Below are 26,844 nucleotides of genomic sequence, written 5' to 3'. Positions count from 1 at the left end.
TGCCAATCTGCTGCTAAAGACTGCAGCCTGGAAGTAAGGCGGGAACACGCTAATCCATCAATTCTTTCTATTATTGACCGAAAACCTTTTTTTCTTTTGTTGATGTTTGGAGCAGGTTTTTCCCCTCTCCTTTTGCTTTTCATTTAGATAGGATAGTAGCGTGCTGCGAGACAGGAAATCAAGGGCAGAGACGCACTATGCAGTCACAGCCCCCGGCGTGCACCAGGGAATCTTCTATTAGACTGCTATATAAAATTGAATTGGACGAAAGCCTCTCTTCTCCTTTCATTTGTACCTCTCCTCGCCTCTCCCCCTCCCCTCGTTTCAAATAAAGCAGGTCCTGTGTTTCTCCTCTGTCTCCACTTCTCTGCTTTCTTCAAATCATCTCCTCTATACAGCACTTCTCTGCTTTCTTCAAATCATCTCCTCTATTCAGCACTTCTCTGCTTTCTTCAAATCATCTCCTCTATTCAGCACTTCTCTGCTTTCTTCAAATCATCTCCTCTATACAGCACTCTCTACTGTACCTCTCTCTCTCCTTGCCACATTCACCCATCAGTCCAGAGCTCCTTCCTTTTAACTTTCTCCCCATCCCTCACTTACTCTCTCTTCTCTTTCCTTCACTTCACTGTTTCCTTTCTCTTCCACCTATCATTACTTTCCTGTTCTCCCTCCCTCTCTCCTCCTTACAGCTCTCTGTCGTTCTCTCCTCCTCCTCTCCGTAGAGCACACAGTCCTCCAGTGCAACCCTCTTCAGTGTGCTGCCAGTCTGCATGCTGGAGAGACACTCGGAGACACTGGCACAGAGGGATATTATATTACTCTGGGATACCACCACAAACACTGGGAGTTTATTTTTCTGCTGAGGACGCACGCACGCAAACACACGCAAACAAACGCACGCATACACCCACCCACACACACACGCACGTGCGCGCGCACACACACACACACACACACACAACGGACACACGCATGCACACATGCACGCAAACACACACACTCTACCTTGTAGTAGTGTGAGGATCCTGAAAGTGTGTCAAGATAGGCCTATTTGCTGCACAAAGCTCTGCGATGCTTCCACTCTACCTCTTGACTTTAGCTGGTGAGTAGATTATATACTCTGGAACTGTTACAGTGTGCAGTGGCACCGCTTTTAATGTTGGCTGATGTTTTTTTGCCATTTAGTATGATTCATACTTACCAATACCATTCCCTCTCTCCGTCCCCGCCCCCTCTCTCTCTCTCTCTCTTCTAAGTCACCGTCCGAGCCCAAAGCCATCTTTTGCCAGGGTCTTGTAACTTTGAGTCCAGCACCTGCGGATACACGTCAGACCCGGAGTTAACGAGCTGGAACCTGAATGACGATGGTACTGCACCCACATGTCTTTTCTGTCTCTTTAACCAGAACACAGAAAACACAGAATTAGCTCTAATACTAGAAATCTGATTCAGCATCTGGCCTGGCCTGGCTGTCTTTAGATTCAGTGGTGTAAAGTAACTAAGTACATTTAGTTAACCCATTCAGGCCTGACGTCGAAATTAAAAAAAAAAAAGTTTTCTAAATCATGACAATTTTCGGAAAGATTTGAGGCACATTTTAACGATTTTTCAAAAATAGCAGACCTACAAGTTCATAGCGCGCCACTCGGTGGCGCGCTATGAGCTTGTAGATCTGCTATTTTTCAATAGCTAAATTATAACAATGTTTAAAACACCAAAAGGGGTTCCCGCCCCAAAATGGGTTAATGGTTAATGTGGTTAAACGCTAACGTGACATGGATGCGTTCCAGGTCTCAATGGATTAAGTTAAGTACAATTTTGAGTTATTTGTATTTTGTACTTTTACTTTGACTTCTACTCCACTATACATCTCGGATCCAAATATTGTACTTTTACTCCACTACATTTATTTGCAAACTTTAGTTACTACCGTAGTTACTTTTGATTATTATTACAAGACATACATTAACCACTTCAGCCTTATACATTTCGGGCCATTTGAAAATAGCCGATCTACAAGCTCACAATGTGTCAATAGACATTCTGCACAATGAGTACTTCTGGTACTTTAAGTACATTTTTATACCAATACTTTTGTACCTTTATTCAAGAAATCTTTGTTGAATTCTGGACTTTTACTTGTATTTCTGCATTGCATTGATACCTTTAGCAACAAATGTGAATACTTTTTCCACCAATGGCTCTGAAAACTCTGATTCAGCATGTGTCCTGGGTGTCTAATAGTATGGAGGCAGCAGCTGGTACAGTGTGTCAACGTAACTTTGAGAAACAGTGCCAAAAGTGTCTGTGTAGTGGCTGAAACAGAGGCTGTGCTGCGAGGCTATACACGTGTGTTGCATTTGACCTTACGTGCGACCATCTCTTGATGTGGTTTTTCACCACACCACACTGCACCATAATAATAATCCATCTGGACTGCATTGATTCCAGAATCCTGCAGTCTGAACAACATCTGGAGACAGTGAAATAACACATTTAGGCATCTGTGTGTGTGTGTGTGCTGTAACTGGGCTGGTATACCGTGTTATCACAGACAGCCCTCACTTGTTCCGGGGTGATCAAAGCTAGCAGATGAGCTGGGATTGGAGTTGTTGATGTATGCCATATTAAACCAATACTGTATGTGTTTCCCCTGGAGATGTGATGATAGATGCTGTCGCCGTTGCCATAGCAGGTTTATGGAAGGACTTATGTAACGTTCTTAGTTTGTAGCTTTGTTTAATAGCCCCAATTAACCTCATGATCCTTGTACTTTGTTTAATAGCCAAGTGGCGGGAAAAAGTAGGTACTCAAATGTTTTACTTAAGTAAAAAGTACCAATACTGCAATGTAGAACTACTACAAAGTCTACAAAATGTCTGGAAATAATTCAAAATTGACTTGAGTATAAAGTACAAAAGTATTTGTGTCAAAATCTGCTTAAAGTATAAAAAGTGGAAATCAGTCATTATGCAGAATGTCCCATTTCTGTTTTTCAAATGTACATTATCATATAATCTTTTGAAAATAGCAGATCTACAAGCCCACAATGCATCGCATCGCTACGCATTGTGAGCTTGTAGATCGGCTATTTTCAAATGGTCTAAATTTATATAGGGCTGAAGTGGACAAGTGGTTAATGCATGTTTTGTAATAAATCAAAATCTATAAAGTAATTAGTAACTAACGTTTCAAACAATTGTAGTGGAGTAAAAGTACAATGTTTGGATCCGAGATGTAGAGTAGAAGTAAAAGTACTGGAAGTTGGAAATACTATACAGTATATAGTAGGCCTATATAGTAATACTATAGGAAATATAAGTAAAGTACAAATAAATAAAAAAAGTACAATACTTAAGTATACTTAGTTACTTTACCTTGACCCTAGTTACCGGTATACTGGATGCTAAAAGGACAGCTGAACCATAACAAGACAGGCTCTTTTCCAAAACAGTGGCTATCAGGCCTAAATTCGTTCTCAAGTAGATAGGCTATTTTTTACAAGGACATTTGGTGTAGAGGCAAAAAAGGAGCGTACCCAGTAGAGCCCTGGTATGGGTGATCAAGTCATGTATCATTTATATTTTGAAGGCACAAAAAACCTCCTTGTTGTTCCTTTGCCCTTGTTTTTCACATTTCTCTGAGGTGACATTCCTACCGTCTGTTTTGATTTCCTCTGGAATACGTCAACTGTCCCTTCATGGTTTCCTGTTTCCATGGGTATAGTGCTTTTTCAACACAGGGCTCTCGTTATAAAGGTCAAAGGTTAATTGAACGCCCCTTGATTGTGCCTTTCCTCCTCCAACACATCTGTCCTGAAACGGCGCTCGAGAGAGAGAGAGAGTGAAGTCATATTAGTCGAATGTATCTATATAAAGCAGTTAGCCATAGTGGTTTTCTGGGTATAATAGCTGACGATAATGCAGATTCAGAATAACAGAAAAGTACTGACTTGAGTCTTACAGTTGGATGTGCATGAGAGTCTAGTGATAGGAACGAATGATGCATGGATCACTATAACAACATGGAACTGAACCTCTTATTAAAGGAGGTCAAAGGAATGAAAGGAATGGTAACTGCGCTGCAGGGACAATATTACTAGGCCTACTCATAAATCACAGGTAAGGCAAGGCTAAAAACGGCAATGCAAGGCTAAAAACGGGCAGTTTCTCTTGAATTGGCCCTTGTCTTCAGAATTAGACTTCTTCAGGGAAGTTCAGATTTCTTTTGTAAAACGACCACTAGTGGACTCCTAATGTGCCATAGTGTCATAGTAAATCATACCTATTCTGAAGAAAACCTGGAGACTTGACATTCAGTAATTTGGTTTTATGATCAAAATAAGAACATTTTAATGGTGTGTTAAAACTAAATCTAACATTTGGCCACGGACAAGGGCAAGTCTTGCCACGGACACATTTGTCCGTGTATACGGACACATCGATGTAATCCCACTGCGTTTCCTTTCCATTCAGGCCGTTTCGTGTCATTGGAGTCGTCGAGGCCGAACGACCACCAGCAGGAGGGCGACAGTGACGTCCAGCAGGCTCAGAGAGACAACCGAGGCGTCCTGCAGAGTCCACGTCTGGAGCAGGAGGAGTGGAACTGCCTGACGCTGGTCTACCAGATCACTGACGCAGGCTTCCTGCAGGTCCGTACCAACGTGGGGGAAGAACTACTGCCATTTGGTACTTTAAGTCGGTGGTTTTCAACCCTTTTCAAGGTCCGTTATGTATTCGGGCTTTGAGCCACAGACCGCCATTTGATGAGATTTAGCTTCTCACATCCAAAACGTAGAATATTTTGTTATCGTTGGATAAGATTTTGCCCACAATTCAATGCTGTATTAATGGTTGGTACCATTAGGAGAGATGACAGGTCAACGTTGTTTAAAATAACAATTCATCTACATTCTCTAAGTGCGTAGACTTCTTGCAATGCAGATGTTTAACAACTATTTTAACGTAAGCGTACATTAACCCAACTCACCATCAGTTAGGTCACGGTGTGGACCACCTGAACCCCCAGAAGGACCACTGGTTGCTTTAAGTAAAAGTAGCGATACCACAATGTAGAAAATGTAAAGAAAGGTAACCAGACAGTGGCCTTGTGGTTAGAGTGTCCGCCCTGAAACTGGGAGGTCGGTGTTCGATCCCGGCCGGGTCATACCAAAGACTGTAAAAATGTGGCCCAATGCCTCCCTGCTTGGCACTCGGCATCAACGGTTGGATTTGGGGGGTCAGATCAACTACAGATCAACTCACGATATGGGTCAAATGTGGCGAAGAAATTTCACTGCTGTAACTTGTGTGACAAATATAGTTTGTACCTCAAAACATTGTGCTTATAATTGTACCGGCGGCAGGTCCAGAGACGCCTGGAAGGGAAGAGCTTCGACAGACCCATGTGGAGCAGCCAGAGCCCTTCAGACAGCTGGGTGGTCGCCACCATAGACCTGAAGAACACCCAGGAGCCTTACAGGGTAGGACAACATATACACATGTAGTTCTACACCCAGGAGCCTTACATGGTAGGACAACATATACATTATGTAGTTCTACAGCCAGGAGCCTTACAGGGTAGGACAACATATACATTATGTACTGTAGTTCTACAGAAAGGAGCCTTACAGGGTAGGACAACATACACATCATGTAGTTCTACAGCCAGGAGCCTTACAGGGTAGGACAACATACACATCATGTAGTTCTACAGCCAGGAGCCTTACAGGGTAGGACAACATACACATCATGTAGTTCTACAGCCAGGAGCCTTACAGGGTAGGACAACATACACATTATGTAGTTCTACAGAAAGGAGCCTTACAGGGTAGGACAACATATACACACGTAGTTCTACACCCAGGAGCCTTACATGGTAGGACAACATATACATTATGTAGTTCTACAGCCAGGAGCCTTACAGGGTAGGACAACATATACACATGTAGTTCTACACCCAGGAGCCTTACAGGGTAGGACAACATACACATTATGTAGTTCTACAGAAAGGAGCCTTACAGGGTAGGACAACATACACATCATGTAGTTCTACACCCAGGAGCCTTACAGGGTAGGACAACATACACATCATGTAGTTCTACAGAAAGGAGCCTTACAGGGTAGGACCAGATACACACATGTAGTTCTTATTGTCTATATACCGGTAATTTTTTTCTTTTTCTTCTTCCTTTATGCATTGAATTTCTTAGATTTGTTTCTTTGTTTATTTTAAGATTTATACAATTATTTTCATTTATTTTTTACTTTAAAAAAGGAAATAATAGGCTTAGACAATTTCTTTCTTTCTTTCTTTCTTTCTTTCTTTCTTTCTGTTCATTCATTCTTTCTTTCTGTTCATTCATTCTGTTCATTCTATGTGAATTTAAGGAGCAGAGGGAGGATGTGCACATCCGCACAGTCCTTGAAACAACCACAGTGCTGGACCAAAAAAACAAACAAACCCAAAGCAAACAAAGGAAATGTCCGCACACACAGGGTAACACTGTCCTGTGCTTTATACAACAAACACACAGGGTAACACTGTCCTGTGCTTTATACAACAAACACACAGGGTAACACTGTCCCGTGCTTTATTCAACAAACACACAGGGTAACACTGTCCTGTGCTTTATTCAACAAACACACAGGGTAACACTGTCCCGTGTTCCTTTATTCAACAAACATCGTGTATCTCTCAGATAAGTACCGGAGAGCATTATGCTGTGTGCAGACATTTCCTGTCTTAACAGTGTGGTTTAGGAAGGGGACCCTGCTAGTGTTTACACTACAGTACCTTATGGTGCTGTCCAAATGCAGTGTCGGACTCGTCAGGACTTCTATGATGACATAGCATGTCTCTGCTATGTGATAGAGGGCCCCTATTAGTATAAACACTACAGTCCAGGCATGGTTTGACCTCAATAGGCCATAGTTAAACTACGCTCTGAGGTCTAAAAATAAGCCTGTCATTTACTCTGTGTTCCCTCACACTGATCTGAGTCTAAACATGCATGTGCTGTACGCGTGCACGGTCAGTGGTGGAAAAAGTAGTCACATTTTCTACTTAAGTAAAAGTGTCAATACTGCAATATAGAAATACTCAGTGTAGTTAAAGTACCAAAAGTAAAAGTACTCATTATTGGGAACCATGACATTTGTTGCAAGCCAATCATAGACATTTTAATTAACTTGATAAAGCACTCGGACTGAACTTCCATGCGTCATCATCTCGCGGTCCCTCTGTATGTGTCTTAATGTTATTCTCTCTGTCACTCCACAATATGACTGGCTGTATAAATGACACATGTGCTGTTGATTAGCTGGTCATTGAAGGCAGACCCGGTGAAAGACCTGGGAGCAGCGTGGCGGTCTTCCAGATCCACATCAGCCCCGGATACTGCCTGGGTCAGTGGCCTCATGAACGCATCATTCTCACGTATCTGAAGGAGTGAAAATATGGTTTAATATATAGCACATGCATGTCGGCATGCATCTGTTTTCTCTCACTCTGTCCCTCCTCAACTCTCGTATTTTAACCGCTGTCTCACACACACACACACACACGCACGCACACACACACACACACACACGCACGCGCGAGCACAGATGTACGCACCCACACAACGTTGCAAGCACCTCAAGGCAAGGAGTACAAGGATCAGACATATACTGTATTACTTACTGTAGGTTCAAGGTTCCAACCAATTGTTTATTTGTCAATAATATTGTGATTCTAGAATATCAGATTATGGGTAACTGACCATACCGGTGTTTGCAAAGTCCATTCTAAACACAGATAACACACAGTACAGATCTGTATGTCAAATAGAGTTAATGGAGACCCTTACAGGTCCACTTGGTTCCATTTGTACACTCTGAGAGAGTTATGGGGTCCTTGAAGTTAAAAACGTTTGAGAACCGATGATATAAGGTATAGAGAAGTATGCACATGCAACACTTTTCCACCGGGACACGTCCCCCTTTTCAAGTCACTGAGTGGCAAAACATTGAGCAGCATGGAACGTTGGAGTTTAGAAGCGCTCGTTGGACATCACTCGATGGCCCTGCTTGTTTATAAATTGCACATAATGGAGAAGGCAGCAGACGTTGTGATATTGAAAATGACCGCTTCCAAACTCCGACAAACAGAGAAATAATCACCTGCACGGACTTTATTGACAGAAAGTAGCTTATAACATGTCTATGGTGGATTTTTATGAAACAACAATAATTCAAGTTTTCCGTACAGCAGCAATGTTGGTGAGTTTAACGTTGTTTAATACAATCAGACATTTCTGTTTGGATGCATGGGCTATCAAGGCCAGAAAGTATATCTTTTTTTTTGCCACTCAGTATGCGTTCCTGCATATGTATATACGATGATGTCATACGCATACTTTCATAATTTCTGTGGATTCGTTTTTCATTTTGAAATCTAGGCCCTAGGAGACCACATTTGTCAGGGCTGAACGACCTATAACGTTTCCAATAACAGTGGTGGACCAGAGCTAGGATTTGACCAGATCCGGACAGGCTTAGCCCAAAAGCTCTAGAGTGTTCAGGACACGCACACAGATTAGTTTAGGTTGGTCCCTGCTGTTGTGCCTAGCACTGCCTAGTGCCTATAAATGCCAATACATGCCTCTTCATAAATGTCTTCAGAAGTTTTTTCACTCTTAATTTAATTACAGTTATTATAAACTATACACTACTAAATTATAAACTACCTGAAGATAAAGCTGGTTGAAGTCACTGTTCAGATTACAATTTCTTCTATGATGCAGAAGACATGGCTCATGTACACTGAGAGAGAATTTATACACAACACAAAACGACCCCCAAATTGAGTGTACAGTAATAATAATAACTTGAATTTATATAGCGCCTTTCAAGAAACCCAAGGACGCTTTGACAGAGTCTACAGTAGTAGAAAAGATCTTGTGCCATGGAATGGACATGTTGCTGATTTCTCTTCCTCTCTTCCTCTAGAATGTGACTTTGAGCAGTCCCACCTGTGTGGATACAGCAACCAGTGGAATACCAATGTTAACTGGTATGTGGGGGGTGGCATGTCCCATGCCCCACGAGGCAATCTACCAGTCGACCACACATACAACAACAGAACAGGTCTGTCACATTTACGCAATTTATAAGTTGTATATTGTTGTTGTCGGGCAGAAACCTCTCATCTTTCCATATTCAAATTTCTTGTGTTTTTGAGCGGTGCCTAACTGCTCCAATGACTGTGTATGTCTGTATGTCTGACTGTCTGTCTGTTTAGAGTACGAACAGCTGCAATACCGCTAGGTCAGGGGTTCTCAACCCGTGGGTCGCGACCCCTCGGGGGGTCGCCAAATTATTTTAGGGGGTCCCCAAATTATTTTCAAAAAAAAAAAAAAAAAAAAAGATTTTAAAAAAAAATTTATTTTCACGATTTTTCAAAAATAGCAGACCTACAAGCTCGTAGCGCGCCACTCGGTGGCACGCTATGAGCTTGTAGATCTGCTATTTTTCAATAGCTAAATTATAACATAATGCTTAAAACACCAAAAGGGGTTCCCGCCCAAAATGGGTTAAGGTTATTGTAGCAGTCAATTTATATTGGGGGTCGGGAGGGACGTGAGACGAGAGACATTGCCAAAGCATTTTCGGGGGTCCCCGGCCAAAAACGTTGAGAACCCCTGGTTTAGAGTACGAACAGCTGCAATACCGCTAGGTGACCTAAAGTGGCACTGTTGAGCAGCCTAAAGGGCCATTCACAACACTGATATGAGCACTGTAACTATACTGCAGCCAGCCAGCGGTGTTGTTGAGCAGTCCGCATCGCTCAGTTCACACACGAGAGTGATTGTTTCTTAATGAATGACCTGCTTGCTCATAGTGCAGCTGCAGCGCCACACACAAGCGTCAAACTCAAACCGTGGCACGAAGCGACACACTTTGAGCTTGTGGATTGGCTATTTTTTAAATATTTTACATACATACATTTGAAAACTTGTGAAATGGGATATTCGGCATAATGAGTACTTTCTAATATAGGCACTTTAAGTCATTTTTTATACCAATACCTTTTTTACTTTTACTCTAAACCAGGGGTTCTCAACCTGTGGGTCGCGACCCCTCGGGGGGTCGCCAAATTATTTTAGGGGGTCCCCAAATTATATAAAAAAAAAAAAAAAAAGATTTTGTTTTTTATTTATTTTTCCACGATTTTTCAAAAATAGCAGACCTACAAGCTCGTAGCGCGCCACTCGGTGGCGCGCTATGAGCTTGTAGATCTGCTATTTTTAAATAGCTAAATTATAACAATGCTTAAAACACCAAAAGGGGTTCCCGGCTCCCGCCCAAAATGGTTTAAGGTTATTGTAGCAGTCAATTTATATTGGGGGTCGGGAGGGGGCGGGGCGGGGGTCCCGAGACATTGCCAAAGCATTTCCGGGGGTCCCCGGCCAAAAACGTTGAGAACCCCTGCTCTAAACTACATGTTGGATAACAGACTTTTACTTAACAGTACTTTTCCCACCACTGTTCAGGCCACTACATGTATGTAGACTCCACCTACGCCAAGACCTTCAAGGAAGTGGCCAAGCTGATGTCTCCGATGATCCGAGTGCCAGTGTCCGGATGCCTGAGCTTCCAGTACCAGCGGGGAGAGGAGAGGGGCTACCTGTTCTCCATCTTCTCCAGGGACCAGATGGGTCAGTACCAGGAGCTGTGGAAAGCAGCTCCTGAGAACCAGAGCATCTGGACCGTGGCCCCGGGCCAGTGGATCCCTGTGCAAGTGGACCTCAAGGCCCCGTATCCACTACAGGTTAGTGTTTCAAAATGGCCTTGGAGGGTAAATATACAGTATGACTGCTTACTTAACCAATTCAACTCTATATATATATCGTTGCTGTCGTGAAGAAACCTCTTATCTCCATATTTTAACTTTTTTGTGTTTTTTCATAAATGAACACCTCGCTTGATCACACTAAAGGGTCACGCAAAAGTATCAAAAGTAGCAGATTGTTGTAGCTACCAGGGGCGTCATTTTGGTCATCAAGGGATGGAAATTGCCACCCCTATAGTCTTCAGATTTATATTAACCTCAAATTGAGTTATTTAATACATTATTGTCCCCAGCTCTGAATTGTTTTAGCAGATTAATCTGATTTGATCGCAATCGATGCCCGTCCATACATGTGACATGTGTTATAATTTAGATCAGCGTTTTATTGTATGCAACCATTCATATATTAACCACTTTCAATGCCCGACCCACTGCCATTCCGACACGTTACAATTTACAATTTAGGCATTTAGCAGACGCTCTTAATCCAGATCGATTTACATTAGGCAAGAACAAAAGCATGGGAATACATCACATATATAAAATGCATTTATCATGAAACATGCGTAAGCTAAGAACGTAACTAGAACATATCTATATAATGACACTATACATATAACCTAAACCTATACATATATACTATACTATGCTATACATATGTACTATGATGTGCTATGACTACATACAATGCAATTATTGTGCTGTCTACATGACATGCTATAAGTCTGTTTCAAATGCTATCTAAGTCTAAAAAGTGTCTAAAAGGGGGTAGGATAAGTGCTATGGGCCATGATGGAGTCTGAAAAGGTGGGTCTTCAGACTACGGCGGAAGATTGGGAGTGATGCTGCAGTTCTGATTGCAACGGGGAGTGCATTCCACAGTTTTGGGGCCAGAAGGGTTCAATACTAATCCTGTCCCAAACCCTAACCTTAACTGCACACAGAAGCCACGTAGTCGGAGTGGGGAGCGTCGTAATGCCACTCTGTTCCCACTTTCAACGTGGCATCCCAATTTTGGGAATGTCATTATAGGCGAACATTTTCTCTTTTCCCCCCAAACTAAATTAGTAGTGAAAATAGTTGATCTATTTTAGAAATGGGGCTAAACGTAACTTATTAACTTAACTTATTTCTTGCCAACCCCTATTTCTGAAATTACGAGGCCTCTGTCTGCTAACTTTGCTACTTTTGAATTTGAATCCTGAAAAGTGAGTTTTGGACATAAACGATGAGGTTTCCACCCGACAGAGACAATATACTGACCAGAGTCACTCTCTTAGAGATTCAGGCACTAGGACTTGTCAACCTGCAGTGCTCTTTGCAGTCTCTCCTTCAAGACGTTTTCATCCTTACTATTTTATTACTGGTTAATACCTGCCTCGGCTCAGGATGTGTTGCAGCTGCCCATAATCCGGCCCTTAGTCAAAAAGAAACATTTTGAGTCAGACCCTTCCATTGTCTCTAATTTTAGGCCCATCTCCCAGCTGCTGTTTTTTGTAGAGCGGTATATCTTCAACAACTTTGTCGTTTGGCTAATTATCGGGCTTTAAGCCACAATACCTTTCTGAGAGTTTTTAATAACCTAACTTTACAGCTGACTCGGGTACCTCTGCTGTTCTGGTGATCCTAGACCTGACAGTTGCATTGTTACGCCGTTGTGAGCTTGTAGATCGGATATTTTTTGCAAAGAGATTTAGTGCACATCTGCCCCCCTTTGCCAATCTTGTAGACTTTTGTATTGTTCTTAATTGAACTTTTAATCCGTTTTAAATCAATGACCTCTTCCATACAGGAAAGGATTCCAAATAAGCCAGCTGGCTTCTTCCTTTCCTTGCATTGTATTTTTGTTCTTTGATATGTATTGTCTATATTTTGTACTACATGCTAAATAAATAAACCTAAAACCTAAACCTAGTGTAGAGTAGACGGGGAAAGTGGTCCAAGTACAGAGCCAAGGTCCAGTTTAACTAAATTAACAGGGCTTAAGGAAAACAGATGTCCCCTAGCCTACATCAGAAGGCTGCACTGTCCTTCTAGTGTCAGATTTAATCTGTTTTGTTCTAATACAGTGGTGCTCAAACTTTTCCATGTAATTTAAGGACCTCCAAAATGATATATATTTGTGTGTGGACCCCCATCTAAAATATGTTGTTCCAGAGACCCCCAGAAGCAAAGATTTGAGTAAAAAACTATTCTCAAATTTCAATATTTTAGAAAAATAGCAGATCCCCAAGGACCCCTGTGGGTCCCTGGACCCCGCTTTGAGAACCGATGTTCTAATGTATCTGTGTTGTCTACATCAGGGGTTCTCAACGTTTTTGGCCGGGGACCCCCGGAAATGCTTTGGCAATGTCTCGGGACCCCCGCCCCGCCCCCTCCCGACCCCCAATATAAATTGACTGCTACAATAACCTTAAACCATTTTGGGCGGGAACCCCTTTTGGTGTTTTAAGCATTGTTATAATTTAGCTATTGAAAAATAGCAGATCTACAAGCTCATAGCGCGCCACTCTACGAGCTTGTAGGTCTGCTATTTTTGAAAAATCGTGAAAATAATTTTTTATTTTATTTTTTTAAATAATTTGGGGACCCCCTAAAATATTTTGGCGACCCCCCGAGGGGTCGCGACCCACGGGTTGAGAACCCCTGGTCTACATGTATTGTTGTTGTGAGGAGTTAGAGAGGCTGGGCACCCAAAGAGTGAAAAATAATATATACAGTAGATACAGTAGAGTTAGAGTGAGAGTAGACATACACCAGACTTCCAAATGATCACCACATATGGAGGAAACTATGCTTCCTGTATCTGTGATCTATTAATATCCCGGCCGGATAAATAGATCACCTTTCCCAAGTTTTCCAAAGCTAATATTGTTTCATATACCCTGAAGAAGGCTGTTCCATGACGTCGGTTATCCCAGTTTTATAACTTCTATTATGAACTGTACTACTAGAGACTTCAATAAAGCCTTTCAAACCTTTTGCAGCAGAAGAGTGCCTTTTTCCTTATTTGCTAATAATGTTTGTGTTGAAGAATGTCTTGTTAAATGTGCAAGCAAATAAAGATGTTAAATGTATGTGTGTGTGTGCGTGCGTGTCACGCACGTACGCACGCACGCACGCACGCACGCACGCACGCACGCACGCACGCACGCACACACACACACACACACACACACACACACACACACACACACACACACACACACACACACACACACACACACACACACACACACACACACACACACACACACACATGTTTATGTGCCTACAGGTGGTCTTTGAAGTGGCCTTTAACAGTCCCAGAGGCGGCCATGTTGCCATTGATGACATCTCCTTCTCTCCTGAGTTCTGTAGCGAGGACACAGGTGAGTTGATAGGCTGTTCAGTAATAAAAACGTCTACGTCACCAGTGGCAGTCCATCTGCTATTTATTATTATTATATATTCCCGGAGGGAAGAGTATTATGCGTGTGCGTGCATGCGTGCGCGTGGCACGGGGCCAAACAGCGTCATATTTCTTGTGCATTTCTTGTGTTACCGAGTTACACAAACATTTGTTCTTGCAAAGTAATGTTGTTCCTATTGGTCAGGATTAGAGAGAGAGAGAGAGAGAGAGAGAGAGAGAGAGACTGACTGACACAGTGTGCTGTATTTTTGTAAAACATGCACTGACCCATTGTATTCCACAGAGCCGACCTTCGACCCGTCCATTGCCAGCTGTGACTTTGAGTGGGGGTTCTGCCGCTACACTCAGGACCACATGTCGGGTTCATCCATGTGGAAACGACTGTCTGTCAAACCCAACATCTTCAGGAACGGAGATCACACCACAGGGGCAGGTTGGAATTAAACAGAATGGAGATTATAAACTCTTTATTTATTTAGTTATTTAAATCTGCCTAACGATGATGCCACTGGTAGGTGGGTTTCTGAAGTGTCTACTGCCCTCCTATGAGACACAGATCAAGTAGATTTGTTTTTACAGTCGTGAATTATGAGGTATTTATTTACTTAAGTTGAGTATTTGTTTTTTAAATATTATATATAATTCTACTCTGCTACATCTCAGAGGTATTATACATTTTACTCCACTGCAATTATTTGAAAACTTTAGTTACTAGTTACTTTGCAGATTTCTTTTTCATGAATACGAAACCTCTAAAATAGCCAATGTATTGATTGATTGATTGATTGAAATATTTATTAACAGTTTGCAGAATTACAGTACATTTCAAGCACAACTCAATACAAAGACTGTTAACTGTGAGTGGACGACCCAATAAAGCATTACACTTGTTTACAAGAGGGTCCACCATGTTCAAATCATCAAAACATTTAGAGACGTACAAATAGACACTTCTATGACACTAGACACTTCTATTTACAAGCTCACAGAGCCATGCGAATCACAAAGTGTTAACTTGTGAGCTTGATGATCTATCTTTGAACGTTTTTGAAATATCTTCAGAACATACTTAAAGTACTTTTACTTTTGCACAATTATCTGCCATTACCTTTGTACTTTTACTTCAGTTTTCTACAGTGTGGTATTGGTACTCTTACCTTTATACAAAATACTCCAGTGCTTCTTCCAGCACTGGACCTAAACAACAGCAGTCTGTGTATCATTTGTAATCATAAACTGTGTCTCACGAACTGAATAAAAACGAGAGAGATTTCAGAGATGAAACGGAGATCAAAGCCAGGTGCTGTGTGTGTGTGTGCGCGTGTGTGTGTGTGTGTGTGTGTGTGTGTGTGTGTGTGTGTGCGTGCGTGCGCGCGCGCGTGTGCGTGCGTGTGCGTGTGTGCGCACGCGCGTGTGTGCGTGCGAGAACATTCCGTGACCAGCAGGCCGAGAGGAAGCGACAGTTTTGCAAGAAAATAAAAAAAAGCTCTTCTTCTTAACCCCGCAGGATCTTTCCTTTTGGCTCACTTGCGCCTGAGCCCGCGCTCCGGCTATGTCAGTCGACTGACCGGGCCAGTTCTCGCTGGCAACATGAAGTACTGTCTGAGATTCTACTTCTCTCTGAGCGGTGAGTGGCAAGCAAAAACTCTACGCTGCGGGCCTAATGTGAGTTCCCAGAAGTCCTCGTCTGCTATACGGGGCCTAAAACACATCAAATACTGTACACCCAATTTACTCAAGAGACAGACAGACAGACAGACAGACAGACAGACAGACAGACAGACAGACAGACAGACAGACACTGTCAGACACACAGACAGACAGACTGTCAGACACTGTCAGACACACAGACAGACACTGTCAGACAGACAGACAGACAGACACTGTCAGACAGACAGACAGACACTGTCAGACAGACAGACACTGTCAGACAGACAGACAGACACTGTCAGTCAGACAGACAGACAGACAGACAGACAGATTGTACTGATTGATTAAATGTTAGATCTGTGTTCTCCCACGTCCCATTTGACACACGATACATTTGTATCGTTTTATTGTGCCTTTCTCAATATGGATGCATATGCAGTACATATGCTGTTAATTGTACATCATTATCAGAGATGATCTCATGTACTTTCTTGTGTACTTTCCGATCGATCCCAACTCCCTCAGGTTTCAACCAGACGGGCCGTGCGCTGACCGTGTATCTGCAGCACCACCAGTCCAACAAGCAGGAGAAGATCTGGACTCAGGGGGAGAAGTCCACTGGCATCTGGTTTGCGGGAGACGTCACCTTCCAGACGTCACAGCCGGCCATGGTGAACAGAACTGCATTCACAATGTCAGGGACGACGAAAAAGCGCCTGGCTTTTTTTAGTTTGATAATAGCCAGGCAGACAGACAGATGAACGGAATGCGTGTTGTTGGATGGATTATCGACTTAATACTTAGATATTTAACACTGAACAGGTCAATACAAAAACTGTTACTGTTACTGTTATGAAATCACACCCGTGTGAACTGGGTGACCATAGCAACCATGCTCATTTTTTGGTACGAACAGACAGACAGACACGTAAACTAACAAAGCCAGTTGTAGGAGTGGTTTACACCACTCAAAAAGGGGGACTAACTTTTTTACAGGGGCCAGTTTCGAATTGCAGCCGCTGATACAGGGCACAGGTCTCCACCAGGCCAGGTCAGGTTGTGGCCATTTCTTATACGCCTTGGATGGCAATTGGATGATTTGAGGAATTTTGATTCAACAATGTATTTTGCAAAAATCCACCTGTTGGTGATGCTATAACGGGCCAATGTGAAAAGGCGGAGATATATTCCTCAGCCTAGTAGGAAAGCCTGTGAAAGATTTCATGTAAATTGAACGCTGCGTTCATGATTTGAGGCCTTTTGTTCAAAACGGGCCAATCCTGCAAATTTTGAAAGCTAATGTTAGCCAATTAGGATGGAATATTAAATATCGGACGGATCCGTCTTGAACACATGACCATAGAAATACTGTGTAACGATTTGCAGGATTTTTGGACAGAATCTGGAGGAGTAGGCCTAATATCAAAAATTGTGTTTCACAAAAGTCGGTCTCCTGGTGGTGCTATAACAGGCCGTTCTGGAAAATGTGGGGCAGAGGTTTATCGTTGGCATCCAGGGAGTGTGTGCGTGCAAAATTTGGCATCGATCGGGTTAACGGTGCCGGAGATTAGCTGTAAGCTGTAGACGGACGCACGCACGCACAGACGGAGTGCAAAACATACTCTCTCCCCATGCCTTCGGCCTGGTGGAGACAACTATAGCAAAAACACATCTATATAGACAGTCCAGATAAATGCATTGATTTGCTCTCCACTTTAATGTCCATTGCATTGTTTTAATGGAGGATCAATCTGTATCTGTGCTAGCATACTCACGTCTTTGATGTTATGGAGCACTGATTTCTCTCATGCCTCATCTTCTCTGTTCTCTGTCGTCTTTGGTTTGAGTCCAGCTTATTAGATAACAGCTGTTGGAGGACACAGCAGTTGCATGTCCGCCCATGCACATGCCAAAAGTACTCAAAGTTTTATCTTCCTCGACAGGCTTTTTTCCCTCTCCTAGGTAACGATGTCAAACATAGTTTTAATATCTTAAGCCATTGCAAATCATTGTCGCCTGCATCATGACTTATTGTGGTCCCCACATGGAGTTTCTATGGTACACACAAACAAAAACAAGACAAACGTGCACCTAATAATACAACATGGTGGTCGTATAACACTAATCGATCAATACAACAACACTATCATGAGATCAGGATTGTTAGCGGCTGTTTTGATTGATTGATTGATTGAAGAATTTATTAACAGTTTGCAGAATTACAGTACATTTCAAGCACAAACTCAATACAAAGGCTGTTAACTGTGAGTGGACGACCCAATTAAGCATTACACTTGTTTCCAACAGGGTCCACCATGTTCAAATCATCAAAACATTTAGAGACGTACAAATAGACACTTCTATAGACAGAACAGGAATTCATCATAAAAGGAGGTAAAAAGGGTAAAAAGGGAAAAGAAACATATACAATGAGGGGGAAAAAAAGGGGTGGGCGGTGGGGGGGATTCACGTTCAGCTCCGTTAATTTGTTTGTTTTCCTTGGAGGAGCTGCGTTGGGTCCCCAAGTCGGCTCCGTGGCCGTACCTTGAGTTGGCTGTGTGGCCGTGACCGTCTCTTGTGTTGTCCTTGCGTTGGGTCCCCAAGTTGGCTCAGTGGCCATACCTTGAGTTGGCTGTGTGGCCGCGACCGTCTCTTGTGTTGTCCTTGCGTTCGTGTTTGAGGGATTCCGATTTTACAGGGGCCAGTTTCGAATTGCAGCCGTCCGTAGGTGCCCTTTGAGAGCGGTTTTGAAAGAGTCAAGGGATTCGCATGTCTTAATGACAGTTGGTAGGGCGTTCCACATTTTGGTGGCTCTAGCACATGCATTGAATTTAGATCAGGTGTCATCAATATGTCCGTACACAGACCGATGTGTCTGTGGCAAAGACTTGGTCATGTCCGTGGCACATTTTTCTATTTTGTTTTTACACACCATTAGTATGTTCTTACTTTGAATTATTGATCCAGAAGTCCCAATTACTGAATGTCAAGTCTTCAGGTAAGGGTCCATTTGGTTCCATTTGTAAACTCTCAGAGTTACAGACCTGTTATGGTCATTCAGGGCTAGATCTTTATATGTTTCTGGAAATATTATTGTCCGCTCATGTATGTTCGTGGCAAAAATGTAATTTTGATGAAAATGTCCACCACAAGCCATCATGATCCCTGATTTGGATTTCCCCAGACATAGCAGTATAGGTGGGAAATCTCTTAACGGAGAGCAAACGGTCCTTATACACCGAGTGTGTGATGAATAGATTATTTGAAAAACAAACTATAAAATGTTGTGATGCTTTTATTTGCGGCGAAGAAACAAATGGCGTTGCTTTATCGCCATGTCATTATTCTCATTCTGTGTGGAAGTGTTTTTAAATGAATGTGCGTGTGTCGTTGCCCTCTGTGTCCACTATAGGTGGTGTTTGTTAGCACATGTGTGAGCTTCTGGGACTGTGGTTCTGTTGCTCTGGACGACATCAGAGTGAGCCTCGGAGACTGTGAGATGACACCAGGTAATTATGGCCCGCCTGACCCTTCATATCTGTGCATGATGAATATCAACTGTTGCCCTCCATGAGGCGGTTTAGAGTCCCTACATTTAAGAAAAACAGACTATTTTGTACATCAGTCTGTCTTGCTTTTAAACCAAAATCGTTAAACCAGTGGATATGTTCTTGTTCCTGATTGTTTGTGCTTTTTGTCCTGTAATGTCTACCATTTTGTAATGTATTGTATATGTCTTGTCTGTTTCTTGAACGGTGACGTCATGGACGCAAAACAAATTTCAGTGCAAGCTGACAATAAAGTTGTATCGTATCGTATGGTATTGTATAAATATGAAATAAGTGCAGTCCTGGGGTTTACTGGAGGTAGCTGTTTCCTCAGTGGCGTGCACAGACATTTAGAGGGGCAGGTGCTCAAGTTAAAAAAGGGCACCTTGTGCAGTGCGTGGAACCGGCCGGTTGCCTTAATCCATTTTGGGCGGGAACCCCTTTTGGTGTTAGCATTATGTTATGCTTTAGCTATTGAAAAATAGCAGATCTACAAGCTCATAGCGCGCCACCGAGTGGCGCGCTATGAGCTTGTAGGTCTGCTATTTTTGAAAAATCAAAACAAAAAGAAAAAAAAAAGTTTTTTTTCCCCTTTTTTTTCAAAAGGGCACATTGCCAAAAGGGCAGGGGGTGCTCTAGCACCCCCTAGTGTCTATCTGTGCACGCCACTGTGTTTCCTGTTCCGGTTCATTTTCCCGTAGCTTTTGTCTCAAGTGGCTCGGAAAGCACATTTTGGAAACACAGGACATTTTATTTGTTTAATTGTTTAGTGTAATTTTAGGACTTGTCTCTGGTGTATCTTAAAGATGAATCAAATCAGTCAACACTACCGGTAACTGTACTAATTGTACATTGTACTCAAAGTGGCACTATGACACTTTAAATTTAAATTTTGTCCAATCTGTTTGATAGTATGAGTATGTTAACACATTCCTTGCCAGGTATTAATTAATTAATTAAGTGCAGGCCCTCATTTTGAACCGGCATGGCTGTGTAAAGTGCCGCACAAAATGAAACATACATTTTGTAACCGCGATCATCTGTGCTTTAGTTATGGGCCGTGAATAAAGCTTGATTTGACTTAAAAAACGCAATCTGGGAAAAGAATCTGGGATAAATGCCTTTAAAAAAAAAGTTTTGACAATTTTCACCGATAATGTTGTGCCCAAAATTAGGACACCTGGTTTAGATGAACACTTACTTGTTTCACTGTGTATATAATACATACTACCATCCCTTGTTTTTGCGTTGCCAGGATTGCAGCTGTCCGTCCCGGGACACTGTGACTTTGAGGCGGGTCTCTGCGGCTACACTCAGGACAAGCACAAAGATGCAGGTGACTGGGAGCAGAGGAGGGGACAGACCCCCACCTCGTACACCGGACCCCGAGGGGACCACACTACAGGCCAAGGTGAGGGTATCCGGAATGCTCGCCTTAAAACACGCTCGCCCTCGACGACCTCACGCCGACCGCTCTGTATATATTTTATTTTACTGAGAATATATTTTTTTTAAATGTATATTAAAAAAATGAAAATAGCAAATCTACAGTCGCTATTCATAATGGTCTAAATGTATTGTATATAGACCTGAAGTGGGTAATGTATGTTTTGTAATAACAATTAAAATCTATATAATTAGTAACTAAAGTTGTCAAATAAATGTAGTAGAGTAAAAGTAGAATATTTGCCTCTGAGATGTAATGGAGTAGAAGTAAAAGTATTGGAAATCGGAAATACTCAAGTAAAGTACAAATACCTCAAAATTATAGTACATAAGTATATACCATATATACGAGTCTCGAGTCGAATATAAGACGACTCTGATTATAAGACTACCCCCATTTTTCAAGACTCATTTCTGGAAAAACAACATTGAATGTCAAATAGTCTAGTCCCCCCGATTATAATACAACCCCATTTTTTGGAAAAATATATATTCAAGCCAATAGGGTAGTATTAAATACTAAAAATACTAAATACTAAATACTAAAAGTAAATGTACTTAGTACCACTGCATATTTACATGACTTAGTAATGGGATTTAACCAGATGTTTGGTATTCTAAAAATAAAACCTGCCCGTACCATATGTTAGCGGGCAAAATGCAGAACGTCATCGCCCAGCAGAGTTACGTTTTTCTGCAATGATGTAACTGAGTCAGTACTGACATGTTTTCGTACATTCGTCAAATCTACTGGTCCCTTTTGTGCCATTTGTGCATTCATTTATTAGTCGAGTTAAAGAGTGATGTGTTTGTTAGAAAGTGTTGAATAGCACTGTATTCTGATAATACAAGCTCAATGACGTGTTGTGAGCTTGTAGATCTGCTATTAACTTAACTCATATATCTTTGCTTGTGGGGGAACAACATATTTTCAGATGGGGGTCGGCGGCCAATCACAGATCATTTTTGGGGTCCTTGACATGAAATAGTTTGAGAACCGCTGACATAGAAACATACGAAAACTGTCAGGATTTAGAAGACATTTGTAGACATTTTAAGTCTCAAAGGGTTAATACAAAATCTGCTGTTCAAATCACCACCGTCTGCAGGGTACTACATGCACATCGAGGCGTCGGCCATGGTCTCGGGTCAGAACGCCCGGCTGCTCTCCCAGCCTCTGAGGGGGTCCCGGGGGTCCCAGTGTCTGTCCTTCTACTACCACATGTACGGCTCTGGGACCGGCCAGCTCAGGGTCTACCTGCACCGGGGGGCCGGGGAGGACGACGTGTTACTATGGCAACGTGGTGGCGAGCAGAGCATCACCTGGCAGAGGGCCGCCGTGGAGTACCAGACCGACCAGCAGCACCAGGCAAGAACAGCAGGGGAAATAGAATGGGCCTGATTCACTAAGCTGTTTACACCCATAGTTTGGGCGTAAAGGAATTTTCCAAACGTCCCACGTTAGTAGTCTAGAACCAGTAAGACGCCCTGGCCCCTGAGGGCAACAAGCGACCTCGCCCTAAAGGCCTGGCCGACTCCATATATGCAGATCTTGATCCAGTCTTATCATGGCTATCCAGGGTTTGATGAGGTCAGTGTCGTCTTCATATATGGAGACGGCCATATATGGAGCGTGTCAAGAGGTGTGACGGACTGACGGCCATATATGGTGGTGTGACGGACGGACTGACTGACTGACAGGTTTTGCATGTTTTCATAGTAATCCGCGACCTACAGTCGCAATAAGCCATTCTAATTACATACAGCAAGCTTTGGTAGCATGTAAGTTGTAAGTCTGCATCCGAGCAGACTTGAGAAAGAGCGGCCCTATGCAAAATTCAGAAAGATTACTGAATCAGACCACTTTTAACGGCAACGGTCTCCAGAGAAAACGGAAAAGTCCCGTTGCGTTCTCACGTTTTATTCAGTGTGAGACAGTGACTGAAAATGCTATAGTGTGCATGCCAGGTGGCTAGGTGGCGGTGACGCACTGCCAGATAGACCACACACGTATGCTTACTAGAGCCACTTCCGTTCTACTTCCTATCACAAGGCTGTTTGTTTACATCATGGTATACATTTACCAATACAGCGGCTCGCTAGTCGCTACATTTGTATTCATAGGATGAGCGGGGCGAGGGAGCGCTTGCTCATTCTAGGAACTCCAAATATGGCCTACAGCTCTGCACCAATGGAATAAACATAAGCGTTGTGAGCTTACGTGAGCCATGTCACACGTTTTGCGGATTCAACGTTTTGCCCGTTTACATGGAGACGCCAGGTGGAGCGTTTTCAAAGATTTTGTTGCATTTTCAATCCCCGAAAACGCCGTTGTCGTCTAAACAGACCAGTGCAAATGATACTTTATTTTGCCGTTTTTCTATCTAAATCGTTCTCGTGTAAAAGGGGCCTCAGACTATTAATGCTAAACACTTTTTAAAGATAGAGTGCCATAGTTTTGTATTTTTTTCTGTTTTGTAACTGCAAATAGTGTGCACATGCATCACTTTTACACTGGCACACATGTCACCCCCCTTATCAAGACTGAGTGGCAAAACATTGAGCAGCATGCAGCATTTGAGTTTGGAAGCGCTCATTGGAAATCACTCAACGGTCCTGCGTACCACCTGTTTCTAAATAGCACACAATGCGGGAGGCAGCAGGACGTTGCGTTGTTTAAAACGAGTGCTTCCAAACTTTGACACTTAGAAAAATAACCTGCATGGTGGATTTTTATGAAACAAGGATAATTCAAGCTTTCCATTCAGCTGCAATGTTGGTGAGTTTAACATCATCTTAATACAATCAATTGGATAGGACTTTTCTATTCGGATGTATGGCTGTCAAGGCCAGAATTTCATCTTTTTTTGCCACTCAGTAGGCGTTCCCACATAACTTCCAGGTGCGATGATGTCACGTGCATAGACTCTATTGACCAGTCCAAACCACTATGTAAAGAAATTATTTTATGTTAATATATGTGCTATCTATTATATTTATTGGTGCTCCCTGTTACAGGGTATTCTATGTTAGCCTACAGCTCCACACTGTGGACACCGGACGTTACTGAACCTGTGATACATTTCTTACCTGTGTTGTACCTGCATTCTTTGAACTGACACAGACTTGACTGGTTATTATGCACTCTACATTTACAACACTCCCCCCTCCCTCTCTCTCCAGATTGTGTTTGATGCCACCAGAGGTTCGTCTGTGAGGAGTGACATCGCCATTGATGACATTATATTTGAGAGTGGACCGTGCCCAGGTAAAACATACATGTTGGGTGGAAACCTTGTACGACCAAAAGCATTACTTTTCATTATAGTGTAGGCATATGTAATATTAATGATTTACTCAACTATGATTCAAATCATGACACTAGGTTTTTTTTTAACACAAAACAAAAAACATTTTCACAAACTCATTTTCCAGACAAATTACGGAAAAGTATATATTTTTAATTATACACAAATCCATTATTTTATTTCTCTTTTAATGTTCTTCTCTTATCCTCTTTTCAATAATGTAGCAAATGACTGATCAATTCTCAATTTAATCACGATTTAAATTGTCACCAATTTTTTCATCAATTGACGATACTTTTCATGGAATATTAAAAAGAACCATTGTTCCAATAGATCCAGTGTAGCTATTATTTAGTCACAAGCTGTTGTTATAATATTTTTGATTGGTTAAAAACCCATACAGACCTGAGGCTGATTCTACTTAAATGTCTTCTAAATCCTAGCAGTTTTCTGTAATGTTTCTATGTCAGTGGTTCTCAAACTATTTCATGACAAGGAGCCCCACAATTCGATCCCCATCTAAAAACTATGTTTGTCCAGGGACCCCCAGAAGCAAAGATTTGAGTTACAAATGTTTGCTTTAAAAAAATATATACATTCAAAGATTTTTCAAAAATAGCAGATCTACAAGCTCATACTGTAGCTATTGTATATCTGCTATTTTTTAATAGCCAAAAACCATCAGACATACTTAACCCTGTTCACTTTTCACTTAAAAAAAGATTGTAGATTATCGTGATTCGTTGTAACCCTGTAATTATAGGTCTGTTTTTGCTACTTTTGTGTGACACCATCATAATTATGACGAAGTAGGGCATTCTGTTTGGGGTATTTCATTTACATTTAACCCTAGAACACTAATTTTGGATGTTTCTCTATCACTATAAACACGGGTGAAATTCACCCGAACACCTGCCTGTAGAAAATACCAGAGATGTGGGCAGGCAGCGAAACAAACCTACCTTCTATGATGTCACCGGACCACCCACCTCAGACATCAGCAACATTATGAAAATGACAAAAATATAATAAATAAAAAATTGTCCGGGTGAAAATCACCCAGGTTTAGTGTTCTATAGTTAATTATGAAAATAGATTGTTTCTGTCTGACAGCAACTAGATATTTATTGACCATAATACCGATCTACTGTACATGAATCGCTGCTGCAGATAAATGTTAGACAATAGACTTACGGTTACTCTCGTCTGAAATAATTTCCTGATTGATGTATACTTTTTTTTATTTCCACTACAGAAAGTGAGACCAGAGCCACCCCATCCTCTGCCGTCTCAAATGAGATTGAGTAGGATGGACGGACGGAGCAGGATGTGGAATCTATCTTTTCTTTCCTTTTTTTCTTTTTCTTTTCTTTTTTTTAAGTAAATACTCTCAATCAGGGTTTGATTTGTAAAAAACAAAAACAAACGAGGCCTATATAGTTTTTGAGCGGTGCCTAACCACTCCAATGACTGGCCGCGTGTGTATGTTTGTATGTATGTCGTCTGTCTGTTTGAAGTAGGCTACGGTATGTCTGTTTATAGTACGGCCGCAACAGCTACAATACTGCTGGCAGCCAGGCAGCGGTGTTGTTGAGCAGCCTGCACCGCTCAGTTCACACGGGTGTGATTTGAATGTAGGACAAATAGCAGAATTAGCCGATCTACACACTCACAATGGATCGACCCCTTGTTTGTTGTGAGTTTGTAGATCTGCTTTTTTATCTTGACAGATTTGCCCAAAATAGGGGTGCCAGGGTTAATGTGTGTGTGTTTTTTAAAGGTGCTGCCTGTAAGTGATACTGATATTTTGGGGGGTTAAACAAAACGTTGTGTGTTAAACAGCTCTAATAAACAGCAGTAAACAAACATTGCTTGCTATAGAGCAGTGGTTTTCAACCAGTGGTCCGGGGACCCCCAGTGGTCCTTGAGGGGGTTCAAGGTGGTCCTTAGGCTCAGCTAAATGATGGAGAGTTGGTAACCAAATGAAAACTCTTGAGAGTGTAACATAAAATGAAACCAAATGGACCCGTAACCGTAAGGTTCCATTTGGTTTCATTTTGTGCTTTCAAGCGTTACATTATTGTCAAACATCTCTGTTACTTGTCTTTAATTTACAAGAAGTCTCCACAATTAGAGAATGTAGAAGAATTGTAATTTTTGATGTTTTCTCTCCGAATGGTACTGTACATCAATACAGCATGGAATTGTCGACACAATCTTATCCAATGACAACAAAAAATTATTTTTAGTCTTGGAGATTTTTTCTATTTTATCATGAACATTATTGAGGACCAATTATATGAAGATGGGTTGAAAAGTGCTGAAGTCGTCCTTTATTATAAGCCATTCATATAAACATTTAAGTACCGTTTCATGATAATGCATATCATTGGGATGATGCTGCTCTTATCGCATAGTTTTGTAGTCACTATTCGACATCTCTGGCTGTCTGCATTGTAACAATGGGGGGTGTTAAAGATGGTGTGCTGCGATTTTTGTACTTTTTCTGTTTTGTATGCGTCTATGGAGTTATCATTATTCTAATAGACCCCCAGGTGTGGTTAGAATATTGAAATATGTCTTCCCTGTGTATTTTTCGTTTTTTCAAGCTGAAAGCCTTTGAGTCAAAAGGCTCGAAATGATA

General features: G+C 41.9%; 2 protein-coding genes across 2 annotated transcripts in view; one reads left to right on the top strand and one right to left on the bottom strand.

The window, feature by feature from the left end:
- LOC306940117 (serine/threonine-protein kinase NIM1-like) overlaps positions 1–26,844 on the bottom strand; it is an 805,056-nt gene that overhangs the window by 311,162 nt on the left and 467,050 nt on the right. The gene's annotated exons all lie outside the window — the stretch shown is intronic.
- LOC306940115 (MAM domain-containing protein 2-like) lies at positions 778–26,167 on the top strand. Its single transcript, XM_079525098.1, has 16 exons — positions 778–1,105; positions 1,260–1,370; positions 4,479–4,654; positions 5,369–5,485; positions 7,325–7,409; positions 8,994–9,131; positions 10,538–10,815; positions 14,114–14,207; positions 14,532–14,681; positions 15,756–15,875; positions 16,424–16,569; positions 19,311–19,407; positions 20,702–20,857; positions 22,002–22,261; positions 24,076–24,160; positions 25,456–26,167. The coding sequence occupies exons 1-16, from the start codon at positions 1,075–1,077 to the stop codon at positions 25,506–25,508; spliced, it is 2,097 nt and encodes a 698-aa protein (XP_079381224.1). The 5' UTR covers positions 778–1,074; the 3' UTR covers positions 25,509–26,167.

This window comes from Electrona antarctica, assembly GCF_951216825.1.
Source record: "Electrona antarctica genome assembly, chromosome: 16".
NCBI classification, from domain to species: domain Eukaryota; kingdom Metazoa; phylum Chordata; class Actinopteri; order Myctophiformes; family Myctophidae; genus Electrona; species Electrona antarctica.
This window is presented reverse-complemented; position numbering and strand designations above follow the sequence as displayed.

Coding starts and splice junctions, on each gene's coding strand:
- LOC306940115 (XM_079525098.1), top strand. CDS start 1,075: ATGCTTCCACTCTACCTCTTGACTTTAGCTG. Junction 1,371..4,478: donor CTGGAACCTGAATGACGATG/GTACTGCACCCA, acceptor CTTTCCATTCAG/GCCGTTTCGTGTCATTGGAG. Junction 16,570..19,310: donor AGACGTCACAGCCGGCCATG/GTGAACAGAACT, acceptor TGTCCACTATAG/GTGGTGTTTGTTAGCACATG.